Here is a 24,824-nt window from a genome sequence, read left to right on the forward strand (position 1 = left end):
CGACTGTGACCCATGTCACCAGGCCCTGGCGCAGAGGCCCCGGTTAGTGCCTCTGCTCCCAGAAATCACATTCCTCCACTACAGGAACAGTCCTCTCGACTAGGATCCTTGGGTAAGCTCATTCCAAAATAGAATAATTCATTTTTAGCAAGCAGAAACATACTTCTTTAAAAAACAAACAAACAAACAAAAAAACTATACAGCTAGTTGATTCACACAAAAGAATGATGTCTCTAATAAGAAATGGGAGTAATCAGGGATCCCTGGGTGGCGCAGCGGTTTGGCGCCTCCCTTCGGCCCAGGGCGTGATCCTGGAGACCCGGGATCGAATCCCACGTCGGGCTCCCGGTGCATGGAGCCTGCTTCTCCCTCTGCCTGTGTCTCTGCCTCTCTCTCTCTCTCTCTCTCTCTCTGTGACTATCATAAAAAAAAAAAAAAAAGGAATGGGAGTAATCATAATACTTGGTGGACTGTCTGCCGAAAGCAAAGTACCTGTGTCTTGGGTCAAGGGTAACCACAGAGAAAACATTTCTGATTTTCTGCTTTGACAATACGGCATGTATTCAAGTAAACCCGCTACCAAAAAGACTCTCGTATTGGAACAACAATACCCTTCCCACACTTCAGAGGGTCAAAATTCAGAGTTCGATTCATTAAAAAAAAAAAAAAATCCGTCTCGGTGAAGATCATACCTTCACATGGTTTAAAAAAAAAAAAAAATCCAGCTCCCGCGTCCTTCGAGGACCCCGAGCACCGACGCCCACGGGCACAGCGGGTTCGTCCCCGCAGTAGCTCAGCGCGAGCATCCCCGGCGTCCGGTGAGACGTTTAGGACCAAAGTGGGGGCGCGGGGCGGGGAAACCGTCCACTAACAACCCCTTCGCATGGGATCCTCCGACCCTCAGGGACCGCGAGGCAGGTCCACAGATGCTACGGATCCTGCAGACGGAGGAGAATCCGAAGGGCCTGCGGTTGGGCTGACCCGGGCGGGGGGCGGGGGGCGGGGGGGGCCGCACCGGGGCGCTACACGGAGGGCACCGGGATGGGCCCCGCCGCGCCGGGCCCCCGCAGCAGGTCGCCGGCCGCGCGCTGACGCCTGGCGCCGCAGGGCGCGGCCGGGCCGGGGCAGCGGGGGCCCCGCGGGGCGCCGTCCCCCCGCCGCGGGCCGCCGCCGTAGACGCCGTAGTAGGGCTCCAGGCGCGTGTCGGCCGCGGTGGAGCTGCTCTGGCCGCCGGGCCGCCCCGCCGAGGCCCTGGGGCTCGCCGCGCTCTCCCTGGACTGGCTGGGCCCGCACGCCTGGTCCACGAACTTCTTCTGCGGCTTCGGGGACAGCACGTAGGCCGAGTTGGTCTCGTGGTGGGACGACTTGTTCCGGTTGGTCTCCAGGTTCCCCTTCCCGACGGCGCGGAGCCGGGTCCTGTGCCGGCAGCCGCAGGCGCCCAGGCCGCCGCCCCGCAGGCACGCGAGCACCTTCCGCCTCAGGCCCGCGCTGCCGCGGGAGTAGATGAAAGGGTTCAGCCCGGACTTGAGGAACAGCAGGGCGAAGCCCAGCAGCTCCAGCTGGCGGAGGCCGCCGCCGCCGCCGCCGCCCCGGGACAGCGCCCCCCGCGCCAGGGCCGCGCCCAGGGGCACGCAGCACAGCAGGGCCGACAGCACGATGACCACGCAGGTGAGCACCGCCTTGGAGTCCTTGGCCGCGGCCAGGTTGACGGCGGGCGCGGGCGGCGGGCGCGGGCGGCGGGCGGCGGGCGCGGCCGGCCTGGGGCAGCCCTGGTGCCGGTAGAGCGCGGGCTCGGCCCCCCGCCGCCCCGGGCCGCCCGCGAAGGGCGGCGGCGCCCGCGAAGCCTCCGCCGCGGCCGCCGGGGGGCGCCGCCGGGCCCGCGCGTTCCTGCGCAGCGTCTGCGCGATGAGGATGTAGGACACGGCGACCACGGCCACGCAGGAGCCGAAGTCCACGGCGTACAGCGACAGCGCGGCCGCGCCCTCCGCCGCCGGCAGGCCCGACAGGGGCAGGCACAGGTGGGCCTTGCTGGCCCGCAGCGCGCCCAGGGCGGCCAGCGTGAAGCTGCTGGCCCAGAGCAGCGCGGCGAGCAGCGCGGCGCCGGGCACCGAGGCGGGGCGGCTGGGCTGCCGGCCCAGCACCATGCGCAGCCGGTGCAGCGCGATCGCCGCCACCGTCTTCAGGGACATGATGACGAAGCCCGAGCTGGTGGCGTGGAAGGCGAAGCAGAAGGCGTCCGGGAGGCCCCGCGCCGAGCGGAAGAGCGCGAAGGCGAACATGGGCGCCGTCACCCCGCAGATGAACAGGTCGCAGAAGGACAGGTTCAGGACCATGAAATCGAAGTTGGTTCGGAACTTGCGGAAGGCCGGGTCGAAGAAGGACAGGAAGACGATGAGGTTGCCGTAGGACCCCAGGCAGAAGACGACGGCCAGGAGCAGCGTGCAGGTGACCAGAGTGGCCGTGTGGACCAGGTCCTGGGGGCCGCCCTGGGGGCGGGGCCCGCGCAGCAGCGTGCCGTTGGGAGCCTCCTCCAGGGGCTCCGTGTCGTTCATCCTCGGGGAGCGGCTCCTCGGGGAGCGGCGCCGGCCTCTGCGGCTCGGGCTCGGCTCGGGGTCAGGGCCCCGGCTCACGGCCCGGCGGGGGGCACGCTCCAAGGCCTGCGCGGAGAAGGCACACCCGACACACACAGCAGTTAATGCACAAAGCGGAGCCAGCTCATGCTGGTTTGTTATTATTATTATTATTAATTATTATTATTATTATTTTTTTTTTTTTACAAAAGTACTCAAATTTTCTTTAGCTCCGGCCCCAGGCCTTCTCGACTGGAAGCCCAACAGGGGACGAGACACAAACACCTCAAAATGCGTCCCTCCGGCTAATTCCAGGTTCCGTGGGCAGCCCGGGTGGCGCAGCGGTTTAGCGCCACCTTCCGCCCGGGGCGTGATCCTGGGGACCTGGGATCGAGTCCCACGTCAGGCTCCCTGCATGGAGCCTGCTTCTCCCCCCGCCTGTGTCTCTGTCTCTGTCTCTCTCTCTCTCTCTCTCATGAAAAAATAAATAAAATCTTTTAGGGATCCCTGGGTGGCGCAGCGGTTTGGCGCCTGCCTTTGGCCCAGGGCGCGATCCTGGAGACCCGGGATCGAGTCCCACGTCGGGCTCCCGGTGCATGGAGCCTGCTTCTCCTTCCTCCTGTGTCTCTGCCTCTCTCTTTCTCTCTCTCTCTCTGCGACTATCATAAATAAATAAAAATAATAAAAAATCTTTTAAAAAATATTATTTCCAAGTTCCGTGGCACAGTGGTTTTCCAAATGGTTTAAGCATCACCTGGAGAGGGAGTTTAAAAAAAAAAAAAAAAAAGGCAGATTCCTGGTCTCCCACCCCCCGGGGGTTTCTGATTGAAGGGAATGCAAATGTTCCTTTTAGGAGCACTCGGGGGTGGCTAGCTGGAGATCTGAAGATATAACCTGTCCCCCAAGGAGATCACAATCTACTCGCAGTCTAATGTCATGAATCAGGGGGCAGCAGGGCGCTGTGGAAGTGAGAGAAGGGGAACCTAGTCCAGCCTGGGCTGGAGGCCCAGGGAGGCTGAGGGGAATGGTGGTGAGGGGGAGCTAGTTGCGGGGTGGGCCAGGGCAGGGCCTGCGGAGGACAGGCGGGGAGGGCCACCTTGAGTAGGTCTTACTGCTTATGCTTCAGATGCAAGCCCAAGGGCGGGGCCATCTGGGTGGCCCAGTTGGGTAATTGTCTACCTTCAGCTCAGGTCATGATCTCAGGTTCCTGGGATGGAGCCCCACATCCGGTTTCCAGAGTCTGCTTCTGCTTCTCCCTCTGCCCCTCCCCTTGCTCCTGCTTGTTCTCTCTCTCAAATGAATACATAAAAATCTTCAAAAAAAAAAAAAAAAAAAAAAGATAGAAGCCAGAGGGTATAGCTGACTATACTGTGACCCCTATTAGAACAAATCACTAACCTTCTATTTCTTTCCCTAGGAACAAGCCTTTATTTTCCATTATTTATCATTTCTTCTCCCTGCCTGTAATACCTTGGCCAACTCCCTACCTTCCTTTGGCAGAAAAAAACAAAAAACTTTGTGCAGGACTACATTTGAAAGGAAAAAAATGAACGTGCTGACAGGTGTCAATTATATTGGAGATTTACAAGGTGCCAAGCACCCGTCTGTTGACTCTAAAGTGCTGTACAAAGGTGAGTTATTATTCCAACAGCAATATCGTCATGATGAAGCAGGAGGCGTCCATTCACTCAGTTTACACTGATCATGTGCACACGCATGCCAGCTCTATGCTAGGTGCTGTGGGTAGAAAGAGGAGGAAGACCTACCCTCTTCTTTAAAAGAATAACTTCTTTTTCTTCTTGCTCTTTATTTCCTTAAACTTCTCTTTTCAATGAGATTTAAAGTACACTCACAAATCTTCTGTTGTTCCAAATCCCCAAGCCCTGTGTGGCCTGGTGCCCACTCTGCTCTGAAAGATGCTTCCTGTGGGACAGCTTAAAATGGTTCCTTGGAGACGCTGCAATGCTCTTGACAACTCAAAGGTATTGCTTTCATCCAGCCTTTTAGGAACAAGCAATGGCACCAGGGAGGTCCAGGAGTGATGTGCCAAATATTTAACCACCAGCTCCAACTGGGTCCCAGAGGCCTCCAGCTGCGCCAGGGGTTAACCCTTCAGATGCTGGATCATGGGGCACAGAGGAAGAGGGAACCAGACCCATGAAGGATTACTAGGCGCTCTGAGCAGCAGCCATGAAGCACCCGATCCAGAAGTCTCTCAGCATTCAGGAGCAGGTATGGCTAATGCCAGTGAGTATCAGTCGAATTTCAGTCCTCGGAAGGCCCATATATGTAATGCATATTCTTCATGAAGGAAGAAGATGGGGGGATCCCCGGGTGGTGCAGCGGTTTGGCCCAGGACGCGATCCTGGAGACCCAGGATCGAATCCCACATCAGGCTCCCGGTGCATGGAGCCTGCTTCTCCCTCTGCCTGTGTCTCTGCTTCTCTCTCTCTCTCTCTGTGACTATCATAAATAAAATAAAAATTAAAATTAAAAAATTAAAAAATTAAAAAAAAAGGAAGAAGATGGCCTCTTTTTTTATTCTCAACGGTCAAATAGTGCAGATCACAACAATATGATGAATTTCTCCACTGGCAAGGGAGACCAGCCTTATAGAAGTTCTGTGAGAGGAAAAATATAAATCTTGTCCTCTTGTCTCTTGATTAGAATAAAAAAATAAGGGACACCTGGGTGGCTCAGCGGTTGAGCATCTGCCTTTGGCTCAGGGCGTGATCTCAGTCTTGGGATGGAGTCCCACGTTGGGCTCCCTGCATGGAGCCTGCTTCTCCCACTGCCTGGGTTTCTGCCTGCCTCTCTCTCTCTGTGTCTCTCATGAATGAATAGATAAAATCTTTTAAAAAAAAAAAAAAGAATCAAAATAATAACGGATAGCTTACTGTTTTCACTTAAAGGCCATGTGCCTGTTTCTGAACTGTTTTTGACAGCTACGTAATAAAAAAAAGATAACCTTTTACTGTTGGTTTTTTCATGGTTAGCTGGGGGATTGGAATTAGCTGATGAAAAGAGAAGTAGCAAAGAGAACTCAATTTGAGAAGGCAGGAAGGCAGAGAGGTGATGCTGTTGTTTCTAGCAAATCCCCTGCCCTAGAAGTTTCCTCTTTGGAAGCAGGGACATGAACAGGGTGAAGGCGGAAGCAGGCATCTGGTTTGGGGAAATGAGAAGAATGAAGCATCTGGACATGATGCTAAGAGAAATATCGAGTAGGTGGATAGTAATCAAGAGGTGGGGTGGGAAATTACAGAGACCCCAGGCTAGGAGATATTTGCAAACGGAATTGTCAAGGGGAAGATGGGATGATGCGGCACCAACATCTGTCAAGAATAAGAGGCAGGAGGGGCACCTGGCGGACTCAGATGGTTAAGTGTCTGCCTTTGACTTAGGTCATGATCTCCAGGTCTTGGGATCGAGCCCCAGAGCCCCATGTTGGGCTCCTCCCTCAGTGGGGAGTCTTCTTCTTCCTCTCTCCCTACTTGTGCTCCATCTCTCTCAAATAAACTTAAAAAAAAAAAATCTTGGGCAGCCCCAGTGGCTTAGGGGTTTAGCACCTCTGTCAGCCTGGGGTGTGATCCTGGGGACCTGGGATCGAGTCCCGCATCGGGCTCCCTGCATGGAGCCTGCTTCTCCCTCTGCCTGTGTCTCTGCCTCTCTCTGTATCTCTCATGAATAAATAAATAAAATCTTAAAAAAAATAAATCTAAAAAATTTTTAAAAATTTTTAAAAAGAATAAGAGGTAGGAGGAAAAAAAGGATTTGGAGGAGTTGAGGACCAACTTCCACTTTCAGCACAGAAATAATTTTTTCCATATATTTAAAAATTTTCAGACTTTTTAAAAAAGAGAACCCTAGGTCAGGAATATTATACAGGGGAAAAAAGGAATATTATACAGGAACAGTATATTAACTTTGTTGAGTGCTTATGACATGCCAGGGACTGTTTGCAATACTCCAAGCTCTTAACTCCTTGAATCCTCACAACCCTGACACGGTGTAAGTTATCCCCATTTTACAGATAAGGAAATGCAGTTGGAGAGAGCGCTCCCGACTTAAAGCGGTAGGGCGCGGATTTGAAGCAGGTGGTCTCTACAGCTGACACTCGTCACCAACAACCCAAAATAACAACAGAGAGATTGAGGGCGGCCTGCAGGCCAGAAGATAGTCACAGCAGCCCCCACGTACTGGGTGGTGAGCATTCATACCAGAAGCTTTACATAAGCTCTCAAAGCTTGACAAAGCTCTCATGTTCAGTATATAACCCCAGGAAGTAGGTATCACAATCCCTTCCCAATTTTAAGTTCCTGGAACCCAAAATATGAGCACATACACACACACACCTCTATGTACCTTTCTGGCAAGGCTGATAACTATGGTTCTGGCTGTAGTAAACATAAATCATTCCTACTGGGATAATTAGGGGAAAAAAAGGAATGAAAGGCTGGGAAGAAAAGGAAAAGCAGGGGCAGCCCCGGGGCGCTCAGTGGTTCAGCGCTACCTTTGGCCCAGGGCCTGATCCTGGAGATCCAGGATCGAGTCCCATGTCGGTTCCCGGCATGGAGCCTGCTTCTCCCTCTGCCTCTATGTCTCTCATAAATAAATAAAATCTTAAAAAAAAAAAAAAAAAAGGAAAAGCTGAACACAGAACAGAAATCAAGGTTTTGGCAAAGAAACTTTAAGAGCAAAGAAGGAAATGAAGGAAAAGTAAACCCCCTTCTAGGACTTTTAAGAACGAGGAGGCTGAGATCACAATCTGGAACAAAGTTTTGACAGTAGCGCTATAAAGCTCAGTGACTGAGGGGTCAGGGGGTACATGAGATGGGGGGCAGGAATAACTGTTTGATACTCCTAAATAGTGGGTACAGATCACCAACGTTCTTCGCATGCAAGCCTGCTCTTTATTTGTGGCACCCTAAGTAGGCGATTAAAGTCATAAAGTCAGAAAAATTGTAAGGTGGCTCCACCGGAGCAGGGAGGTCAGCCTCACTAAGGCTGAACGAAGTGGCAGCCGCGCGCATCTTGTTACAACCGAGGAGGAAGGATCCTGGAGTAACCAGCAGGCAAGGGACCGTACATGGAGACTTGTGCACAGTGGCAAAGGCAAGGACTTGTCATCAGGCCGTGCGAGGCGCCTGCGACCCTCCAGCGTGCTCCTTGGTACCCCAGTACATCCCGAAGCACCCTGGCCGAGCCTTTGCAAGTCAGCTCCAGGCTTCGATTCCTCCGACTCATCCCCCCCCCGCCCCCCCCCCCGTGGGCCTTAAATTCCTCCAGGACAGGCGTTTGCACGGTCTAACGGGGGGGGGGGGGGGGGCAGGCTCCGTACTATTTTCTCCCGGCGGGCGCGGTGGTGTCAGGGGCCCCGCAGGGAGGTCCCATGACTCGCCCAAGGTCACTAAGCTTCGCGCCGGCTTGGTCAGCCCGAGCCCAGCGCCTTGTCCCCAGCTGGGGCGGGGAGCGGGGCGGCTGGCTCCGTGCGGCTGCGGAGGGGCCCCGGGGAGGGGAGCTGGACCCCAGCCGGGCACCCCCCCCCCCCCGCCGGGCTGCGGAAGGTCAGGCCGCCCAGGGCCTAGGCGGGCGGGGGGCCCGTCGGCGAAGCGGCCGAGGGCTGGCGGGGCCGGGGGCGCGGGCGGCCCCCCGAGAGCGCGGCGGTCCGGCCAGGCCGGGGCGAGCCCCCCCCCCCCCCCCCCGCAGGCCGCGCCGGGGCAGCAGGTGCGCGGCCCGGGCCTGGAGCAGCAGCAGCGCAGCCGCCGCCGGCCCGGCCCTCCCGCCCCCGCGGGGCGCCCCCCGCCGCCCGCCGCCTCTCACCTGCCCGGCGGCCGCGGCGCCGCCCCCCTCCGGCGTCTCGCGGCCCGGACCCCCGCTCCGCCCGCCGCCCGGGCATCCTCGCCGCCGCCGCCGCCGCCGCGCATCCCGGAGCCGCCGAGCCGGGCCGCCGAGGCGCAGGCACCGAGACGCCGAGGGCGCCGCCCCCTGCGCCGGACACTCGCGCCTCGCGGGGCCCCCGGAGCCCGGGCCGCTGGCGCCGCGGGGCCTGGCGGGGGGCGGGGGGCGGGCGCGGAGCCCCGGGGCGGCGGGCGGGGCGGGGCGGGGACCCCGGGGGCGGCGGGCGCCCGCGGCCTCGAGACCCGGCTCGCAGGCAAGTCGTTGTAACAGAATTAGGGCGCATCCGTCTTTACTGTGAATCAGGGAACCACGCATCTGCCTCCTCCTCCGCCGCCCCAAAGCCCCGAGGTCACGGGGGGCGCGGGGGGGGGGGCGGAGGGGAGGCGCTGCCAGGAAACCAAGTGCCACTAAAGGAGGCCCAGCCCGCAGGTGCAGGTGCAGGTGCAGGTGCAGGTGCGCCAACCGCCGCGGGCAGGGCCGGGCCGGGGAGGGCAGGGGAGGAGAGGGCAGGGCCGGGGAGGGGAGGGCAGGGCCGGGGAGGGCGGGGCAGGGCCAGGCGACCGCAGGGCAGGGGCGCCGCGTCGACCGCAGAACCCGAAAGGCAGTGCGCTGTGTACGCAGCTAATTTTGGCCAAGCAGGAACACAGAAAACGACTGTCCCCTCGTTCTTAATTATGTCCACAACGTGCCCAAAAGGAACTGGTGGCTTAATTTGAGTCTCAAAGCCATAAGCAACGTTCCTAAGTGTGTTTCCTATTGTGGGCACAAAGCCGACCAGTTAAACCTCGTGGCCCGGACCTGGGAATTAGGATCTTCCCATTTTTCTAACCGCGGGGGTACTATTCAGAAATACAACACTGGGTGATCGCCCTTTCCTTTGCCCTGGCGCCAGAAATCCAGAAAATTTCGTGCAAGTTAAAGACCTAGAATAGGGACGCCTGGGTGGCTCAGTGGTTGAGCGTCTGCCTTGGGCCCGGGGTGTGATCCTGGAGTACCAGGATCGAGTCCCATATGGGGCTCCCTGCATGGAGCCTGCTTCTCCCTGTGCCTGTATCTCTGCCTCTCTCTTACTGTGTCTCTCATAAATAAATAAAATCTTAAAAAAAAAAAAAAAAAACAAAACCTAGAATATTGCTACAGTAGTCCCTATTTTGGCTACCAACAAGTACCAAAGAATTTGATTTACGTGTAGCACATCTACCCCCATATCCTGTGCTTACATTAAGAGAAAAATGAAAGAACTGGATAATTCATGAAGGCATTCAATCCAGGTGTTGATGGGGCTTTTAGAATTGTGTAGAAAAAACTACACAGAAACTTCCAGTTAATTCCCACATAATACTCCATTCCCCAACCACCTGCAGTGCAGTTCTAGGTTGTCAGTTATGAACTCTGGCCTTAGAAATAAGCAATTGAAAGAGAAGGCCCATTACTGCTTAGAGAATTCTAACCAAAGTTCTCTCTCTCTCCCTCCATATGAATTAGCTGCTGAATAAATCATTGCTAGCTGATTTCCAGGCCTCTGGCCATATGACAGATTACAATAGGTTTAGGCTAGAATGTGGCCCTCAGTTAATAAATCTTTGAGATAAATTATACTGGGAAAAAAAAAAAAACCCCACAATTCCCAAGTTGTAAAAGATTCCAGACAAAAATCAGTATCATCAGCAATGCTAAAGCTACTAGAATTGTCTACAAAATGTGCTAGTGGTGCCAAATTGAACAAAGGATTAGTAGTAGTAAAAAAAAAAAAAAATTGTAAAGGAAAAAGAAAGGCTGACTATAAATGTTAAAGTACGAATGCTCTGGGGCACCTGGGTGGCTCAGTTGGTTAAGCGTTGGATTCTTGATGTTGGGCTGAGATTGTGATCTGGGGACTGGTGAGAGTCCGCTTGGGATTCTCTTTCCCCATCTTCCCCCCACTCACACTCTCTCCAAAAAAATGTATATATAAAAATAAAACAACCCCAAAACTATATACATATACACATACACACACACACACACACACACATGAGTGGGCTATCAATTTGCAAGGAAACCAGCACTCTAATACTATCATTGGCAATGCAAGTTGATACGTGTGCAGGTGGAGGAAAGCAATGCATTAGAGCAATTACAATTCTAGATTCCTGACCTAAAATTTTATTCCTCATAATTTATCCTGAGGAAATAGCTGAAGAAGAAAGTTTTAAGCATGAAGATATGAAAATATTCATCACAGTGTAATTTGTAGTAGAGAAAACAAAACCTTGATGTTCAACAATATGGAGAAATACTCAAAACAATTATTTTAACAAGACAGTGGTCTTCGTGCACAAAAATAACTATGAAGACTATGTGGAAAAAATGGATTTTTTAGTATCACAAAATTCCTCAGTAATCTTTTCTGGCCACACTACTAATCACAACTGGCCTACAACCTAAAGGGCTTGGCAACACCAAGTATGGGGGTATTTGAAAACAGCTTTCTCGTCCTATTATTTTTTTCACTAAAACTTTCATTCACATTAAAAGACTAGGAGGGCAAATGGTCTTCCTAAATATTGAAACGCAATTTGCAAAGTCTTTGTCTTTTTAAAGGATCCATTCACAAACTAGATTATTAGCCACGACAACCTTAAAGAGACTCCCCGCCCCTGACCTAGAAACTTACCTTAACGCTCTCCCATATGGGCCCAAAGGGCCTGCCTTCCCCATCCTTAGCAGTTGCCGCTGCTGTGGGTCTGTTCTTTTTCTTCTATTAAAGATTTTGAGAGCTGGAGCGGGGTGAGGGGCAGAGGGAGCAGCAGCCTCCCCGCTGAGGGGGAGCCGGGGGCGGGACTCGCTCTGGGACCCTGGGATCATCACCTCACCTGAAGGCAGACCCTTAACCGACTGAGCCACCCAGGTGCCCATTTCTCCATTCTTTTTATTATTTTTTTCTCTCCATTCTTTTTAACAACAACATATATTTAAGAACTACCTTAGACAATAGTAAGCACCCACCCCTTTTCTCTCCCCCAGCCCTTCCACTTTTGAGGCCACCGGTAGAAAATTTAGGGAACTAAGTAATTTATATTGTAACCAGATCGGTGTATCAAGGTAATAAGCAGCATCTACACCTGGGGTCAGAATCAAATGGGGCAAAGGTTAAAAACTGAGATTAAAGGGGCAGCCGGGCGGCTCAGTGGTTTAGCGCCGCTTTTTGGCCCAGGGCCTGATCCTGGAGACCCGGGATCGAGTCCCACGTTTCAAGCTCCCTGAATGGAGCCTGCTTCTCCCTCTGCCTGTGTCTCTGCCTCTGTGTGTCTCATAAAAAAATAAATAAAATCTTAAAAAAAGAAAAAAAAACCACTGAAATTAAAGAATCCTGTTTTTAGGTCTATAGACGGTGGGCCCTAAGAATCTGTGCCAGAGGTTTTCAATTCTGATGCACAACTGAAACATTATGAAGCTTTTAAAAACTGATGCCTGGGGCATCTGGATAGCCCAGGGGGTTGGGCGTCGGGGACTCTTCGTTTCAGCTCAGTCATGATCTTAGGGTTCTGGGATTGAGCCCCACGTGGAGCCGGCTTGGGGCTCCGTGCTCGGGAGGGAGTCTGCTTGGATCCTCTTCTCCCTCTCCTGCTGTCCATTTCTCAACTCACACAAGTGTGCTGTGCTCTAAAAATAAAATAAATCTTTAAAAGATACTGATACCTGAGCCCCAACCAGAGAAATTCTGATCCAAAATGCCACAGCAGGTGCCCAGTATCTTTTCTTTTTTAAAGTTCCCGCTTATGTTCTCATTCATTTGAGGAATATAAATAATAGTGAAAGGGAATATAAGGGAAGGGAGAAGAAATGTGTGGGAAATATCAGAAAGGGAGACAGAACGTAAAGACTGCTAACTCTGGGAAACGAACTAGGGGTGGTGGAAGGGGAGGAGGGCGGGGGGTCGGAGTGAATGGGTGACGGGCACTGGGGGTTATTCTGTATGTTAGTAAATTGAACACCAATAAAAAATAAATTAAAAAAAATAAAGTTCCCGCTTTAGGAAACTTGCTAAGTAAGGCATAGTTTCATGCAGCTTATTTTAGAAAAAGCTCAAGCTGCTGGTATATAACATAAAGCTCTAATACTTAAAGTGTGACCTCCGGGCCAGGCAGACATCAACATCATGAGCTAGCAGCAAGAATTAAAATTCACGGATCCCTGGGTGGCTCAGGGGTTTAGCACCTGCCTTCGGCCCAGGGTGTGATCCTGGAGTCCCGGGATCGAGTCCCACATCGGGCTCCCTGCATGGGGCCTGCTTCTCCCTCTGCCTGTGTCTCTGCCTCTCTCTCTCACTGTGTGCCTATCATAAATAAAATAAAAATTAAAAAAAAAATTCATCTGTGCTATTCAGTAAGGTGAACCACTAGCCACAAGGGGCTAGTGAACATTTGAAATGTGGCTATTGAGGCTGAGGAAATGAGATTTTACTTTACATGTAAATAGTTATATGAAGCTACTGGCTACTGTACTAGACAGGTCTGCTCTGGATAATTCGGTCCGGTTAGAGGGCATGCATTTATGGATTCAGATCTATGGATGCAAACGGCATCCACGAGAGTTACTGCCTATACAACTGTCTTCTCTTCTTAATGAAGACAAAAGCCAGGTGTTAAAAACAATCCATTTATTGGGTTTTAAACTAGTTACACAATTGAAATCATCAGTTTGGCACTACTCTATACAGGGATTACGCCTGTGTACGCTGACAATTCAATACTGTACCAGGACCTCTGCTGTGCTTCGGTCTGTATGGAGTCATTCAGCAAGTAGATACTAAAAAATATACTGTAGTGTTCCTTTAAGGAAGACTGTACAGGGTGTGCTGCAAGATGATATTCACCAACTTGTGAATTACTTTAACCTAGAAGATACCTTGCATTCTATAAACTTGTCATAGCAAACAGGTGGTGTTTGCATTTAGGGATGCACACAAGAAAATTACATAAAAATCCAGACATTCTAACGATAAATGAACTCAAACAAAAAAAACCCCCCACACCTCAGCTTTTGTAACATGAATAGAGAAAATAATTTAAAAACACAAAAAAATGGCATTCAATTGGTACAAAAGCCAAAGTCACTATAATAAAGAGCTACACGTGAATCTTTACAAATTAATTACACAATGGTGCTGTGTAAAAGGTTGCATCTGTACAAAGTCTTGCCAATGCTATCTCTACAGTTTATACAGTCTTTTACATCTATATAACATTTATTAATAAACAAGTCAATTAAATATAAAGACTTATTAGTCTCTCAACGATTCTGCAGGCAAAAGAAAAAAAAGAAAAAAGAAAGAAAAATCAAAAAAAGAAAGAAAACCTTACAGAATTTCCACAAACACAGCATTCTTCCATTAGGTGAAGTATAACAGTTTTGAGGGCTGATCAAACAGTATTATGTAAAGAATACAGGTAAAAATCAACCAGTCAGGGTTTTTATCGTTGTTGTTGTTTATTTTCAAAATCACACATTGTATACACACACAACAATCAATCAAAAATTTATTCACCAAACCCCCGGTTTTTCAGCAATTGCTCTTTCCATTCAGCACCAAAAACTCCAGTCTGTGGGAAGCACGTGGACACAGCCTTCACTTCTGTGTCTCGGTGGAGCAATCCATCAGGTCCTTGGTTAGGTTCAAGACTTGCCCTCTTTTCCTTCCCTCTTCATGGCTCTCCAGACCCAAGGCTCTCAAAGGCTTCGATTTATGGCCCACAGCCCTACTACCATCTACACCCAAAAGCCATTTGGAAAAAATTCAAAATAATTTGAGATGAATGAAATGACGGGACCTGTATTACAGATAGGTATTCTCCATTACAAGTAAACTGTTTCTCAATGAGTTCCTAGACTCTGCTTGGTCTTGGATGCCATGATCATATTGGGTAATTATTTCTAGTCTGAGACATTGTGGCTTTGTCAGATGCCTCAAAGAAAAAGTGATCAATATTCTGGAGACACTTCCAGACAAGCTAGGTAATCAAATGGCAGCTGAGAACCTGTGGAACGGAGACTAATGGGACCAAACACAGAAGCCATCAAAATGATGAGAGCTCAACGGAGGCAGAGTTTTAAAACCTGCAGAGAGCCGCCACAGATGGTACCTGAGGATCTGGAATTTTTGATGAAAAGAGCTTGAAGTGAGGACTACTCATCTGTATCAGGGAGGGAAAAAAATTTCAGTCAGACAACAGGACATCCAACTCTAAAGCCCAATAAGTGAAATTTACTTTATTTTTCTTAACCTAGCGGAAAGGTTTCTGGGTTTTCCTCTTTAATTCGGGATGGAAAATAAATACTTAAGAATTCAGATGAAATGTTCTCATGACTGTATAGGACCTAGGGTTTTCTGGGCGACCCAAAACGCTTAGGCCCCACTCAGCAGGCAACAAAGAAAATTTCTTTTAACCACTGCCAGGATACTAAGCCTACTCGTTTATAAACGTCCAAAAGCAGTCACTTCAATTCTCTGCTTGATACCTGAAGCAGAGAAGCAGGGAAAAGTTCTCAGGGAACTTACTTCCACTGGTCATAGCATAGGTCGCATTAAAAAAAATTTTTTTAATTGTCTAAATAAGGAGGACAGCTGAGAATGTAAGCAAAAAGAAAACTTATGAGCAGTCACTTCTCAATCATCAAACCCATGACATCTGCCAAGGATGTCAGACTTCCTGAAACCCCGAATCTTGCTGACTTACCCTTCTATGCATAATAGCACGGTGACACAAGGAGATCGGTGAGAACGAGCAGCTGGTCATCTGTGAACTGCTGTTTGTGTTCTTGCCAGTTGTCATGGTGCGTCCTTCGGAAATTGGATAAGGTCTTCTTTACAGTCATCTGTAGAGGAGCAACCCACACACATTTTACTTTAACCTCTCAAAGACTAGGATTATACTCAGGAGGATAACTTCAGCCAAGTAAAAATCCCTCCAGACTTCAGATCTCACCGAGTGCTGCAAAACCAACAAGCCAACTGTAACTTCCCAAAGCTCATTTTTTTAAAAAAAGATTTTATTTATTTATTCATGAGAGACAGAGAGAAAGGGAGGCAGAGACATAGGCAGAGGGAGAAGCAGGCTCCATGCAGGGAGCCTGACGTGGGACTCGATCCCGGGTCTCCAGGATCACACCATGGGCTGAAGGCTGCGCTAAATTGCTGGGCCACCCGGGCCACCTCTTTAAAGTGACTAGCTGCACTCGGGGAGAGGCTACTGGCCCTTACACCGCATTATGAAACGAGTTTCAAGACACACCTATAGCTCTTTACCAAAGCGAGAAGCACAAAGCCATTGGTCTCGTCAGTCATTTAGACACAGCTGTTCTCAAAATAATACCATCACAATTTCCTTTTTAGTATTAGCTCCCCGTTAGACACTTCCTAGATATAAAATGTTAGTAAAACCAAAGAAGATGAACTATCCTGACAACACTGACATATTTTACTTCTACTGGACTGGGAGAGACAGAAGCTTTAGTATTTCCTTGCTACCAAAAGATCTCAAATATACATGAAAACAAGGCCTCCCTCCACAAGATGTTACTAATTACTTGAGTAGGCTTAGCCCCAGCAGAGGCAGGAGCGGCAGCAGCTCTATCAAAGCAGAAGGTCCAGAGTGACAGGAAACTACCAGTAAAATGATTTCTTACAAAACATCACTGATAAAATACGTAGGCATAGAAACTAATACGGAAGAATTTTACCTCAATAGGCTGCGGATCATTCAGATGTGCACTGAGATTCATAAGGAGCTGGGGCATCCAGGTGGGAACATCATAGGGACTAGAAAGAACACATGCACCAAGTCCTAGCACCCCCGCATGACGTTTGACCAACTCTGAAAAACAGAGCAAAAAAAAAAAAAAAAAAAAAAAAAACTCCACCAATAAATGTGCGAATATTTATAGGACTCTCTGGCACATGTTATGGTAAAATAGAACTAGTTTTTGATTAATCTAATTGTTTCCAAAGTGTGAATTTCTGCATTAAAAATGCATCTGGGGATGCCTGGGTGGCTCAGCAGTTGGGTGGCTGCCTTCGGCTCAGGTTGTGATCCCAGGATCTGGGATCGAGTCCCACATCGGGCTCCTGTGTAGAGCCTGCTTTTCCCTCTGCCTATGTCTCTGCCTCTCTCTCTCTCTCATGAATAAATAAATCTTAAAAAAAAAATAAAAATGCATCTGTATACACACACACCAAAAACATGATTTTGAGGCTGAACTAAAGACATCCTATAGCTGACCCTCAATGACACATCATACGACAGGTCAGAAATGTGTCACCTATTTGCTAGAACTTACATAATGATAGTTTTGATCAATTCATATCTTATGCAAAAGTACAATTCCTGATCCTAAAACAGTCTCTTGCTCTCTTTTTAAAGATTTTATTTCTTTATTCATGAGAGACACAGAGACATAGAGGGAGAAGCAGGCTCTCTATGGGGAACCTGATGCAGGACTCAATCCCAGGACCCTGGGATCCCAACCTGAGACAAAGGCAGATGCTCAACCACTGAGCCACCCAAGTGCCCCCTAAAACAATCTCTAATCAAAATTACACCCCACTTTTCTGGATGGGACTACTCCACACAGAATGTATCAAGTCATGAGGCAAGAACATACTGTATATGAAGAATGTCTGCATTTCTCAAAACAACTGCATTCTACGGGGTCTCTAATTCTTTTTTTTTTTAGATCTATTCCTTCTCCTATGATAGTTTCTGCTTTCAAATTTTCATGTTTTTCCTTAAGGTGTGTATGTGTGTGTATTATATGTGTATACATGAAATACGGTGCCTAGGGAATTGAAGTCAATAAGAAAAGAATATGAAACAGAATTATAAATAATGCCATTTGGATAACAAAGACCCAAACTACTTTGGTAATTATTACAGAACAGAATTTTCAAGCAAAGCAACTAGAACATTCATTGGTATTTTATTAGTAATTGCCATTAGGAAACTAAATGCCTAAATTAAGACCCTCTTGTAGTCAGCGTTTAAGAGCTTCACATTCCAAGTAATTCTTGTAAATCCAAATAAGCTTCCTACTTACTGAGTCTTTCTATATATTTTCCATTCTTCCTGTGACTGCAGGCAGCAGTGGCAAGGTCAGATGGCTTTTTGCAATTGTGTTTATTTTTAAAAAGAAGATTTTATTCTTAAGTAATCTCTACACCTAACGTGGGGCTTCAACTTACAACCCCGAGATCACAACTCTCATATCCTATGGACCAGGGCACAACACAATCAAGTTTAAACGTCTCTTTAAATGTGACATAGTCCTCAGATCTATGTTTATCTTCATGCTCAATTAGAGTAGAAGCTCCCGTTGATGACTCTTCTCAACCTCTCACCAAATGCCCTGTGAAGTAGTGAACCGTCCCCTCTTCAAATGAAAGCAAGGCTTGTTTTGTTTTCTTGGTATTTTCCTTTTATATCTACACCTAAGCTATAAAATCTAAACACAAATATTTTACACTCTCCAACTCAACTCATTCTGCATGCCTCTCTGTATAAAGTGGTTTCAGGTGGGCAGGCACCAGTTTTACCCTATCAGTTGTTGTCTGCTGCAGTGCACAGGTTCCTGCATACCTCTCCATTTTCGCTTTTACGTTCCAGGTCTTGCCTGCTGTAGGCAAAGCTCATTAATAGCAGGGACAACTATTCTCAGTACCCAGCAAAGACTTAGATACATCCAAGTATTCTTTTTTTTTTTTTTAAGATTTATTTGAGAGAGAGAGAACATGTAAAGGGACAGAGGAGGAAGCAAGCTCCTGCTGAGCAAGGAGCCCAATGTGGGGCTAAATCCCAGGACCCGGGGATCACGACCTGAGCCAAAGGCAGATGCTCAACCGACTGAGCCACCCAGGCGCCCCACAACCAATAAATACTTGTTGCATAAGCCTGGTTAATTCCCAAAAGCATATGGTATTTTATACCAGCCTTGTTACCTGCAGAAGGAATCGTATCTCCTACAGAACCAGGGTCTCGCTTTCTTTTCTTCGGGAGTTTTGTTTTGCAAAGTTGCTCAAAATGAATCTGCATAGGACTGTCCATGGTAAGGAAGTTACACTGTAACAGACCACTCAGGGTGGTAGCAGCCATTTCTCGAACCTGCAGAGACAATCACTTCTTTTAGAGCAGAGATCCTAAGCCTGGGGAGAACCCTGGAGGCTGGGAGGGTGGTGGTGGTAGGTGGGGGACACATGGGATGACTTTCCCAGACTTATGCTCTTATGCGAGTTCCTCAGGGAGATTTCATCAGATTCTCAACAGGTCTGTGACTTGAAAATGGATGAGAGCCACTGCACTGGGGTTGTGGAAAGTAAATGCTGAAACTATTTCATACAAAATTAAAGCTCTTCATAAATTATTTTCCCACTGACTGGCAGTTGTCCTTATCAGGCAGTGCCAGAGCCTAACATTAAAATGAATTTTTCCTGGACTCCACATCTCTTAAAACTATTGCTGTGGTTGTTTTCGTTGGTAATAGAGACATAGAACAATCGATTTGTATAACTGGCATGTGTTGTAGAGATTTATATCCAGTTTACTTTTTAGGACTTTCACAGGCTGATGTCAGACTACACACACAGTTTATGGAAGTATCAAATGCAGAGGGTAGAACAGTGCATTTCAAAATGGAATGGGAACCCAAGTTTTGGATACACAAACAAAAACCAGTAAAATGCTATGATCTCAGAGGTATCACAAAATTCTTGCTACATACTCATAAAGATAGTCAATAATAATTTGGAAAAAAATCTCCACCTAAATATTTTGCTATTTATTGCTTCAAAAGGGTTTTTCTTTTGTTTTAGTTTGACGGTTTTTAGGTACTTAATATTTTCATTATACCATTAAATGAATTATAAATTGTTTCTGCTTGTACTACTTCATACTTGGTTGCATTATTCTCTTTCATACCATGATTCATTTTTATATTCAACTGCTGATTAGAATGCTTTCAAGTTCTCACTATTGTACTAAAAATCTTAATTTGCATAATTTCCATATTGCAATGTATTTTCTTTTCTTTTTTTTTTTTAAATTTTTATTTATTTAAGAGTCACACAGAAAGAGAGAGGCAGAGACACAGACAGAGGGAGAAGCAGGCTCCATGCAGGGAGCCTGACGTGGGACTCGATCCCAGGACTCCAGGATCACACCCCAGGCTGCAGGCGGCGCTAAGCCACTGCGCCACGGGGGCTGCCCTGCAATGTATTTTCTTAGGATAGAGTCTAAGAATTGGGATTACTAAATTTCAATGTATGAACAATTTTACTGTTAATTTTGTGGCTATCAGCTGCTTTTCAAGCGCAAGAGCTAACATACTATAACCAAAAAAAAAAAAAATCTTAAAAAATATGATAGCGGGATCCCTGGGTGGCGCAGCGGTTTGGCGCCTTGCCTTTGGCCTAGGGCGCGATCCTGGAGACCCGGGATCGAATCCCACGTCGGGCTCCCGGTGCATGGAGCCTGCTTCTCCCTCTGCCTATGTCTCTGCCCCTCTCTCTCTCTCTCTCTGTATGACTATCATAAGTAAATAAAAATTAAAAAAATTAAAAAAAAATGATAGCTTTAATGAATGTAATGGTTTTATTTATATTAACAGTTATGCTTAAGTATACAGCATGGAATATAAAATTTAGGAGAATGTAAAGTTTAGCAAGCAATTAATGCAATTTAATGTAATTGCTGTAATATTTAAAATTAAACACTGATTTTCAAGATTTCTTTTTTTTTTTAAGATTTTATTTATTTATTCATGATAGACATAGAGTGAGAGAGAGAGAGAGATGCAGAGACACAGGAAGAGGGAGAAGCAGGCTCCATGCCGGGAGCCTGATGCGGGACTCGATCCTGGGACTCCAGGATCATGCCCTGGGCCAAAGGCAGGCACTAAACCACTGAGCCACCCAGGGATCCCCTGATTTTCAAGATTTCTAAGATTCTACCTTTTCATTTCTATTCCTTTAGTTATTAAAAAAAATACAAGTTCAAACAATTACAGATAGCTGTAAAGATCGTAAGCCTGTTGTAGCTGTTATAACCCACTGTGAGTACCCGAGGGGCTATCCATATCCGCCCCCCAGAACACAAGAAAGCTGGACTGCAAAATGATTGGGGCCTCCTTAGAGTAGGGGGGGAATTTCCATTCTCAGTTTCCTATGAAGACAATCTATCTTTAGTGCTCTCAAAGAGGATATAAAATTACTGGGAGTGCTCCACTCTGTAGAAAACTCATAAAATTAAAAAAGTACAAATTTCACAAAAATTTCAATTACATTTTCTTTACCGAAGGCCAATTTCAAAAGTTGTATCTTCTTCCATATTTATTACAACATGCTTTTCTTACATTAGACTATATTAACTAAGAGATTGATCTTTTTGTATAAAATATTAATGTAACCTCACCACAAAGTGGCCTTTAATTTCTCTACCAAGGAAAACAAAAAGGGGCAACAGTCTTAACTGGGTAACAGCATTTGTGTATATAGGTTTTTATTCTTTTTTTGAGAGCACGCCCAGGTCTACACAAAGTGGAGCGGGTGAGGGAGAATCTTAAGCAGTCTCCACACCCAGTGCAGAGCCTGATGTTGGTCAGGGCTAAGTCTCACCACCCTGAGATTATAATCTGAACTGAATGCAAGAGCCAGACGCTTAACCGACTGAGCCACCCAGGTGCCCCTCGATTTTTATTCTCTTGAAATTGAAACTGCCTTTATACACATTTCCAGGAGTTCTTTAGAAATTAGTAAGGTAAATAAATAGTATCACCTGCAATTTCACATACAAAAAAACTTTGGTTCACAAATGTTACCTGCCCAACTGCAAAGAGATGCCACAAGAACATGCCCAATGTTTGTTTCCATTTGTATGATAGGAAATCACATCCAAACTAACCACAAGGGGTAATGTTAAAAATTGAAGTTATTTTTAATAATTTATGCCTTTAAAAAAATATTTTATTTATTTATTCATAGACAGAGAGAGAGAGAGAGGCAGAGACACAAGGAGAGAGAGAAGCAGGCTCCATGCAGGGAGCCCGATGTGGGGCTTGATCCCGGGTCTCCAGGATCACACCCCAGGCTGCAGGTGGTGCCAAACCGCTGTGCTACCGGGGCTGCCCAATAATTTATGCTTTAAGAAAACTCATCAGTGCATAAATACTTCTTTTCAAAGGGGGGGGGGGGATGATGCTTTCTCTAAATATATTTTGATTTGTGGTATCTGAAATTTTACCTCTAATTGTTCATCCTCCAAAAGACTTATAACCAGCCACCTGATGTCTTTAACTGCATCTTCATTGTTTAGGAAAATAAAGAGGTTATAAAATACCATGGTCTGGAGGTAGGTCAGCACTGTATATCTAGCATGCCAAGAACTGCTTCTTGCTGTCTGTGAATGAAAAGAAGTAGAAACAATGGAAACAGTCTGACAAGAGCATGAGGTGACAGACAGGAATTACACATAAATCATATCTTCTACTATAACTCTACTTTTACAGGCATGGTTAGAGCAAGCTCGTGTTATAGTTCCTTCTAAATAAAAGGCTGCACGAACTATCTCAGGTAAAGTCAGGGTAAGGGTAAGGAATACACAGATAAAAGTCAACTTTATAAATGACGTCTAGTTAATAGTTTTGACTCCTCTAAGAGTTATTATTTTATTTTACTAGGTGGCAGGTAGAGGAAAGCAATGACTGAGAACTGCTAAGTTCCATCACACAAAAAAACTGGGCTGTTAAAAAATGTTTTTCACTGATAATTCAACTTAAAAACCTGAAAACCATGGAACAGGTCCATTTTTTATATTATATAACACATGTATGACCTGAGTAAAGGCTGAGCACGTAGTATACTAAAAATGCAGCTAGAAAATACACAATACCTTAGGTCTTTTTCCTTCCTTTCTTTTTGTAAACCAGAGATTGGGAAATACATGTGAATTTAATAAAGGGGAAATAGTAAAAGGGAATGGCCACCCTCCTCCCTCATAAGCAGTTTGTATCTAAGGTGCTTCACTAATTAGCTCTTTGCATACATTGAAAATCTGGGGGTTGAATGACCTCCCCAAAGTCACAGAAGTTGGTGGCAGAGACGGGTACAGAATCTAGGTCTGTTTCTTCGGTCAATATATATCTTCTCTCATACTAAAAGAAAACTCAAAATGAAAAACAAATTTCAGGTACTGTGTGCACTACAGCTGACTTTGTGAAGTTCTTAGAATGGGTAACCGAATTCTAACCAAGACATATAAATACTTGTTAGACAGTCTTACTTGTTTTAGCACCTGAAGTACCAAAGGCACTTGATGAGGGTAAAGCAAGCCCTGAGACATTAGTGATAAACATAACTTTGCATCTCTCTTCAGTTCATCATAGCTATTATCATTTTCCACTGGGGCAATCTAAAGAACAATAAAACAAAACAAACATGTAATTGAAAATTATAGCCAATGAGTACAAATAAGGTATCCTTACAGAAAAGAAATCACATTTTTCCTCTGAACAACTTCTATGGAAATTTTCAAATATGGACACAACTAGTGACTAGTATAAAGAGTCCCCATGAATCAATCACCTCTCCAACAAAGACATATGCATAATCCTCCCATTTTTTTGCCCGTCCCCCCATGTTTCCTGTTTCCTCATCCTCCAATTATTTTAAGCAAATCCCAGACATATTTCACCCATGAATATTTTACTATGTAACTCTAAAAGAGAAAAATCTCTTATTTAAAAAACCTGGAATGACATTGGCCATAAAAATTCATTGCAGTTAAAATATAAAATATACAGTAATGTTCAAATTCCCCCTAATATTTTGTAAGTTGGGTGTTTGGAACCTGGTTCAACATGATGATCACACACTGCATTTGGTTCATGTGGCTCTTAAAGGTAAAAGATTCTACGAAAAAAAATTTTTAAAAAATCTCTAAATTCTCTCTACTATCTTTTAAAATTCCTTGCCCTTTAAAAATTAAAGGGAGGGAGGGAGGGCAGGCCTGGTTACTTGGTTTTGTAGTGGCACCTATAGTGGCCTTCCTTCTCTGACTGCATCCCTGTAGAGGCATTCTTTGGCTCCACTATGTCCTGTAAAGTAGCCATTAGATCTAGAGGCTTGATTTTATTGAAGTCTAATTTTTGAGCACAACATAAGTGATGTGTATTTCCTTCAATTATGGTCAGTTTTCTCTTTCTGTGATGAACTATTTTTAAAAATGGTTTGCAAAATGGTGACACTCACTTTTTCTTCATTATTACCTGGAATACTTCATACAGAAAAGCCTTCCCTTCTTCAGAAGAATGTTTCCTTTCTATCCTCCAAAAGTGAACAGTGAATTTTTAAAACAATGCCATTATGAACCAATGAATTTCAACAAATTTAATGGTTTTAATCTAACTGGTGCTCAAAATAGCTTTACTTCAAAATAAAGCTATTTGGACTCAAATCCTTTAACACAACTATAGCATCCTTAGTTTCTGGTAGGACAATATGAATTAGGTTTATCACATACATTTCTTGGTCTAAACCTGAAATCAGCCTTTTCTCTACAAAGACCTGGTTCTCCTAGCAGGAAATGATATCTAGGAACCATAATCTGGGCACTAAAGTACTGATCTCTACTAGGTTGATTACTGGTTAGGGGGTTTTGTGGCCAGAGCTAGGAAATAGGCTTATTTTCTAAAGAGAAACAGATCATGAGATCATATTGATATTTTCAAACTTAGGATTACTGAAATTTTACTAAGCAGCTGGGGTTTTTTTTTTGTTTTTTGTTTTTTTTGTTTTAAAGATTTATTTTAGAGAGACCATGCATGCACAAGTGAGCATAGAGGCAGAGGGACAGATCTTCAAGCAGACTCCCTTCTGGGCGCAGAGCCCAGCCCAGCTGATCCCACAACTCACGAGTCATTACCCGAGCCAAAATCAAGAGGCTCAACCGACTGAGCCACTCAGGCGCCCCAACAGCTGGATTTTTCTATCTCATCACACTAAAAATTTTGGTTCCTATTGTTAAAATAGGAACAGGCCAAAATGAAGTCAACTGCCTCCAAAGCTGCAAATTGGGACTTAATTCCCAGGTATGTGACCTTCAATCAGTTAATTAGGAATTAACTGATCAGTAATAGTAAAATGAACTGCATGACAGACCCCTGCCTTTTCTTAAACAAAGATGATCTTATCTGAAATAATCTTTTTTGTTTATGCCTTCCTTGTCCCATCCCTTTTCTGCCTTCAAAATCCTTCCATTTTAGGGGCAACTGGGTGGCTCAGTTGGTTAAGCATCTGCCCTTTGGCTCAGGTCATGATCTCGGGGTCCTGGG

General features: G+C 46.5%; 2 protein-coding genes across 5 annotated transcripts in view; both read right to left on the reverse strand.

Moving 5' to 3' along the window:
- Window positions 1-1,022: 1,022 nt before the first annotated feature.
- On the reverse strand, window positions 1,023-8,544 carry GPR75 (G protein-coupled receptor 75). Its single transcript, XM_077915853.1, has 2 exons — window positions 8,391-8,544; window positions 1,023-2,657 (listed from the first exon to the last, which is right to left on the reverse strand). The coding sequence occupies exon 2, from the start codon at window positions 2,550-2,552 to the stop codon at window positions 1,023-1,025; it is 1,530 nt and encodes a 509-aa protein (XP_077771979.1). The 5' UTR covers window positions 2,553-2,657; window positions 8,391-8,544.
- A 4,551-nt stretch (window positions 8,545-13,095) lies between these two features.
- PSME4 (proteasome activator subunit 4) overlaps window positions 13,096-24,824 on the reverse strand; it is a 105,050-nt gene continuing 93,321 nt past the window's right edge. For 3 of the 4 annotated variants that reach the window (XM_077915390.1, XM_077915391.1, XM_077915389.1), the window contains 6 exons: window positions 22,775-22,903; window positions 21,737-21,892; window positions 18,442-18,604; window positions 16,191-16,324; window positions 15,188-15,326; window positions 13,096-14,644 (listed from right to left, as the gene is read on the reverse strand). In XM_077915390.1, the coding sequence (XP_077771516.1) occupies window positions 15,192-15,326; window positions 16,191-16,324; window positions 18,442-18,604; window positions 21,737-21,892; window positions 22,775-22,903 (717 nt within the window). In that variant the 3' untranslated portion in view covers window positions 13,096-14,644; window positions 15,188-15,191. The remainder of the gene's footprint in view (window positions 14,645-15,187; window positions 15,327-16,190; window positions 16,325-18,441; window positions 18,605-21,736; window positions 21,893-22,774; window positions 22,904-24,824) is intronic. The other variant, XR_013389546.1, reaches the window with a different exon arrangement.

The sequence above is a fragment of the Canis aureus genome, chromosome 11, assembly GCF_053574225.1.
Source record: "Canis aureus isolate CA01 chromosome 11, VMU_Caureus_v.1.0, whole genome shotgun sequence".
In the NCBI taxonomy this organism is placed as follows: Eukaryota; Metazoa; Chordata; class Mammalia; order Carnivora; family Canidae; genus Canis; species Canis aureus.